This window comes from Bison bison, unplaced genomic scaffold, assembly GCF_000754665.1.
Source record: "Bison bison bison isolate TAMUID 2011002044 unplaced genomic scaffold, Bison_UMD1.0 scf7180017864088, whole genome shotgun sequence".
NCBI classification, from domain to species: domain Eukaryota; kingdom Metazoa; phylum Chordata; class Mammalia; order Artiodactyla; family Bovidae; genus Bison; species Bison bison.
The window spans coordinates 688165-694164 of record NW_011494660.1 but is presented as its reverse complement, the minus strand read 5'-3'; the positions used below and the strand labels follow the sequence as shown (position 1 = coordinate 694164).

General features: G+C 42.0%; 1 protein-coding gene across 5 annotated transcripts in view; it reads left to right on the top strand.

Moving 5' to 3' along the window:
• Nucleotides 1-6000, top strand: part of SAP130 (Sin3A-associated protein, 130kDa) — a 77408-nt gene that overhangs the window by 15873 nt on the left and 55535 nt on the right. For all 5 annotated transcript variants that reach the window (XM_010837950.1, XM_010837948.1, XM_010837947.1 and 2 more), the window contains exon 7: nt 611-735. In XM_010837950.1, the coding sequence (XP_010836252.1) occupies nt 611-735 (125 nt within the window). The remainder of the gene's footprint in view (nt 1-610; nt 736-6000) is intronic.

The window sequence follows — 6000 nt, the reverse complement described above, 5'->3', positions numbered from 1 at the left end:
CTGCACGTGTCAGGATCGGGAAAGAGGGACTGCTCTAGAGCTCAGCTGATGGAGCTGACAGCAGACAAGGGCAGTCCAGTGTGGAATTAGTTTGCAGGTGAAGATTTGACACTCGGACGTAGGAGTGAGGGAAGTATATCCACATGAGAGCATCTGGGACCTGCATCTTCCTTGGGTAAAGAATGCTGTTTCCAGGTACTCACTTTTAGCGTGCGAGCCAGCAGTTCCATCTAGTTCTGTGAAGGATTGCATAGTCATGAAAAGTGTCTACTCTCGGACCAGCACCAGATCTGTGGTAACCAGAGCTGAAGGGTTAGCTTCCAGTTTGTACTAATAGTAGGACAGAATTTTGAATCTGGTCATATTGGAAAAGGAGGGACTTGTGTACTGTCCAGTCAGAATTGGTTTTTTTTGGACAATTCTGACTCTTTGCCTTCTAACAGCCTAAACTCTTAAAAAGAGTTCCTTAATGAGAATGGTTAGAGTTTACTTTCATTTGGGTATAAACACACTTGTTAGAGGCCCAGGGTTCACATTATACTTGTAGTGTTTGGCATACTTTATTTCGCTTTTTAAGTGAAGTATTTTTTTTTTTCTCTTCTCTTGGTAGTCTCGTCCACCTGTGACCACCTCTAATACCATCCCTCCTGCTGTGGTAGCAACCGTGTCAGCCACCAGAGCTCAGTCTCCAGTCATTACTACGACAGCAGCCCATGCCACTGATTCCACACTTAGGTATATTTGGGGATCTGAAGATCAGCCATCTTGTCATCTTCCCTTCTTATCTCCTCTTTTCTCTTCCTTCTTTCATTCCTTCATTCTACTCAATATTTATTGAGTGCTTTTTTTTTTTTAATGAGCCATGGTAGTGTTCTCCATACTGAGGTTAAAGCCATGAACAAATAAAAAGAAATTCCTGCCCTTATAGAGTTTCTCTTTTTGAAACTGTGACTGGAGACATGCAACTGAAAAATATATGTTTTTTCAGGTGGCAGAGAGTGCTTTGGGGAAGAATTAGGTAAGGCAAATGGGATTTGGAGTGACAGGTAGGCAGTGCAAAGGGGCTTACTATTTCATATAAGGTGATCAGGGAGGGCTTTGTTGATAGGGATACACTTGAACAGAAAATGGAAAGATACGGTAAATGAGCCGTCTGGGATAAGAGTGTTCTAGGCAGTGGGAGCAGTAAAAGCAAAGGCCCTGAGACAGCACAGGGAAGCCTTAGCAGAGTTTGGAGCAAAGCATCACCATAATCTGAATTAGTTGGATCAGCCTGGTTGCTGGAGAGAGTAGGCTGCGAGGAGGCCAAGTTAGAAACATTGTTTAGAAGGGGATGGCAGGAATCCAGAGAGATGATCGTTGGAGGTGAGAAGACATAGTTAGATTCTGAATAGAATTCTGCAGGTAGTCAAGAGGGTTTCTGAGGAATTACGTATGGGGTTATGGGAGAATGAGAACAGTCAGGATTACGGCAGCACTGGTTGGCTCTGCAGCTGGGAGAGTGGAGTTGCCTTAACTTGAGATGAGAAGCAATGTGAGGAGCAGGTTTGGGGCAGGAATTCCAGACTTTGATTTGGGGCATTTTATGGTTGTGCTGACTTCTGAGCCCCCCAAGTGGAGATGTTGAGAAAAGTTAACGTGAATCTGGGGTCCATGGAAGAGTTCTGGACGATATAATTTAGGAAGAAAGCGTGGATAAGGAAGAAGTTTTTGAGAGAGAAAATGGCTTCCACTTGAGAGGTCTGTTGAGGGAGGCGGTGTTCTCAAGGGAAGACCAAGATTCATTAGGGCAGGAAGATAGGGGATATATTCACAGAAGAGGTTGAGGATATAGGGGATTTCGCTAAAGACCAATTGTGAGTCCAGAGGGTATAGCGGAAAGATTGAATGTTTGAAAAATGAAGATAGTACAGTTGATTTACAGACCATACAGGAAAGAGTCTGGTCAGTGAGGGATGCCCACCAGTGTTTTTTGTGAATGACTCAGTAGGGATAAGACACGATGTTATTTGTCCTCACAGCCTTCACCATTAATATGCTTGGAGGGCCATGGGGGAAGGCAGCAGGGTGAGTCTTCCCGGGAGCATGCAGAATTCTAGTGGTCTTTCTTGATTCTTGCCATTGCTTATGTGGGTGCCAGGGAAGGGGCTTTTGGCAGTGTAAACAAGAAATGATTCGCTGAACAAAAGAAGGGGTAGTGGACGTGTAGAGCAGAGCTGTCAAGAACTAGAGACCATCTGTAAGACTTGTCTATCAGTTGGAAACAGTCTGAGGTGCCTTCTTGGTTTCTTCCTTGTTTGACCAAGTAAATGAAAAGGAGGCAAGGGAAAGAAAGCAGATTTTAGAGAGAAGGTTGAGTTTTGGGATACTGAGTTTATCTGTGAAATGATTAATCAAGTGGCTGTGGCAACAGGTTATTGAAGAGATGTCTTTGCCTGAGATACAGGATTTTGACGTCATTAATACAGGCTGTAGTGAAGCTTTAGGTAACTGAGTCTATCCAGGGGGTATAAATACAATGAGAAGAGGGCCTGGAATAGAACTCTGAAGACAGTGACACTTAAATGCAGGAAAGTGCCTAGGACTTAACTTCAACCACTAGCTCTGTCATTTGCTAGTTGTGTTATTTACTAGTGACTTCTGTGTTAGTCACTAGTCGTGTCTGACTCTTTGTGACCCCATGGACCGTAGCCCACCAGGCTCCTCTGTCCATGGGATTCTCCAGGCAAGAACACTGGAGCGGATTGCCATTTCCTTCTCCATGTGTAACCTTCAGCAAGTTTTAAAGTTAATCTAATCCTTAGTCTCCTTTTCAATAAAATGAAGACACTTTACATTTTGGTAATAGACTATATTGTCTGAGGTACAAAGAGATATAATTGCCCACTATAAAATAGACTGTGTTATTCATGTTAACTTTATAGCACCTTTAAAAAATTAATACATTGAGATGGTGTGATGAAATTCAGGGTTAGATTTTTTTTCTTTAAACTATGTTGAATTATCTGTCTTTTCCAGTGTATTGTGTTTTTACTAAAAAAATGGATGTTGAACTTTGTCAGATATATTTTCAGCATATAACACTATCTCTTCACTCATAAAACAAATATGTGTTGTATACCCCCTCTGAGCCAGTCACTACTCTAGGCATTAGAAATGCACTAGGGAGTTAAACAGACATAAACTGTAATGATCAAATGATTTTTTTCTGTTTAAATGATCCATAACTATGATAAATTTCAAATGTCTCAGTTCAGTTCAATCACTCAGTCATGTCCGACTCTTTGCGACCCCGTGAACTGCAGCATGCCAGGCTTCCCTATCTATCACCGACTCCCAGAGTCCACCCAAACCCGTGTCCATTGAGTCAGTGATGCCATCCAACCATCTCATCCTCTGTTGTCCCCTTCTCCTCCTGCCCTCAATCTTTCCCAGCATCAGGGTCTTTTCTAATGAGTCAGCTCTTCGCATCAGGTGGCCTAAGTATTGGAGTTTCAGCTTCAACATCAGTCCCTCCAATGAACACCCAGGACTTATCTCCTTTAGGATGGACTGGTTGGATCTCCTTGCAATCCAAGGGACTCTAAAGAGTCTTCTCCAACACCACAGTTCAAAAGCATCAGTTCTTCAGCGCTCAGCTTTCTTTATAGTCCAACTCTCACATCCATACATGACCACTGGAAAAACCATAGCCTTGGCTAGACGGACCTTTGTTAGCAAAGTAATGTCTCTGCTTTTTCATATGTCTAGGTTGGTCATCACTTTCCTTCCAAGGAGCAAGCATCTTTTAATTTCATGGCTGCAGTCACCATCTGCAGTGATTTTGGAGCCCCAAAAATAAAGTCAGCCACTGTTTCCACTGTTTCCCCATCTATTTGCCATGAAGTGATGGGACCAGATGCCATGATCTTAGTTTTCTGAATGTTGAGTTTTAAGCCAACTTTCTCACTCTCCTCTTTCACTTTCATCAAGAGGCTTTTTAGTTCCTCTTCACTTTCTGCCATAAGGGTGGTGTCATCTGCATATCTGAGGTTATTGATATTTCTCCCGGCAATCTTGATTCCAGCTTGTGCTTCTTCCAGCCCAGCGTTTCTCATGATGTACTCTGCATATAAGTTAAATAAGCAGGGTGACATATACAGCCTTGACGTACTCCTTTTCCTATTTGGAACCAGTCTGTTGTTCCATGTCCAGTTCTAACTGTTGCTTCCTGACCAGCATACAGATTTCTCAAGAGGCAGGTCAGATGGTCTGGTATTCCCATCTTTTTCAGAATTTTCCACAGTTTATTGTGATCCACACAGTCAGGGGCTTTGGCATAGTCAATAAAGCAGAAACAGATGTTTTTCTGGAACTGTCTTGCTTTTTCGATGATCCAACGGATATTGGCAATTTGATCTCTGGTTCCTCTGCCTTTTGTAAAACCAATTCTAATGTCTAATTCCCTTTAAATTCTAGAGATAGATGGTGGACTTCCCTGGTGGTCCAGTGTTAAAAACTCATCTTGCCATACAGGGGATGCACGTTTGAGCCCTGGTCAGGGACCTAGAAGCCTACATGCTTCAGAGCAGCTAAGCCTGCACACCACAACTGTTGAGCCTGTGTGCCATAACTAGGCAATGAAAGATCCACATGATGCAATGAAGGGCCCACGTGCCCCAGCTAAGACCCGACTCAGCCAAATAAACTTAAATTCTAGAGACAGAAAGTTTAAACAGACCGATTTCCATAGAAAAACATAGAAAATTTCAAAGCACTATCTCCCAGAAAATCACCTGGCCCAGATGATTTCATTGAACTGTACCGCACTCTAAAAGATCCAATAAACGGAAGATAATTAAATTAGTTCAAGAACTGGAAAAAGAAAGGAAATTTCCAAAGAAATTTAAGTGGTATGTCTTCATCTGTTAAATAAATTCAGTCCTGTCTGCCAGTTCTTTGATCATTTTTTTGTTGTTCTTCATCACTTACTGGAACAAAATTCATTCTCTTTTGCCAAGGGCCGAAAGGATATTGTATCTGTAGATCCAATATTTTGAATTTTCACATGCTCTAAATTGTTTCCCAGATGAATATCCTTACACTTAAAAAATAGTTTGGCAGATAAAGAACTTTTTTGGTTCCTGTGTTATTTTTTCTTTTAAATTTTATTTACTTGTTTATTCATTTTGGCTGTACTGGGTCTTCATTGTTACACATGGACTTTGTCTAGTTGGGGCTAACAGAGGCTACTCGCTAGTTGGGGTGCACAGGCTTCCCGTTGCTGTGGGTTTTCTTGTTGTCGAGCACAGGCTTTGGAGCGTGCGGGCTGCAGTAGTTACGGCTCATGGGCTCTAGAGTGTGAGGTCAGTAGTTGTAGCAGATGCGCTTGGGTGCCCTGCAGCATGTACAGTCTTCCCAAAGCGGAGGTTGAACCTGTTTCTCATGCAGTGGCAGGCAGATTCTTAACCACTGGACCACCAGGGAAGTCCTGGTTTCTGTATTTTTTTCCATGAGTATTTTCATGAGATATTTTCCCTCTGCTTTCTAGAGCTGCGTAGTCTATAGCCTGATTTTTTTTTAACCTTGTTTGTCTTTGAATTTCAAGAACTTTATTAGGACATGTTTCACCATTACCATTATGTATCAGTTTGTTCTGGAATATGATGTGCCTTTTTAATCTACACCATAACACTGTATTTATGAAAGTTTTTGTGAATTGTATCTTTTTATATTTATTCAATTTTGTTCTATTTTTTGGGGTGGGGAGGAACATCTGATGATGTGCTTGTTGGATCTTTTTGCATGACTTCCTTGTCTAACCCTTTTAAACTATTTTTTTCCTCTCTTGACTGCTTACTCTTCTCATGGTTTTTCTGCCCCTTACCAAACCCTCAGCACTGTGTCTCAAGCTCTACTGCTAATTCTGCCTTCATTCCTGACACAGCTGAATGTGTTTTTTCTGGTTCTCTCTCAAGTGCTGCCCTTTTATTTTGTCTTCTGTTGTCTCGTCGTCACTTC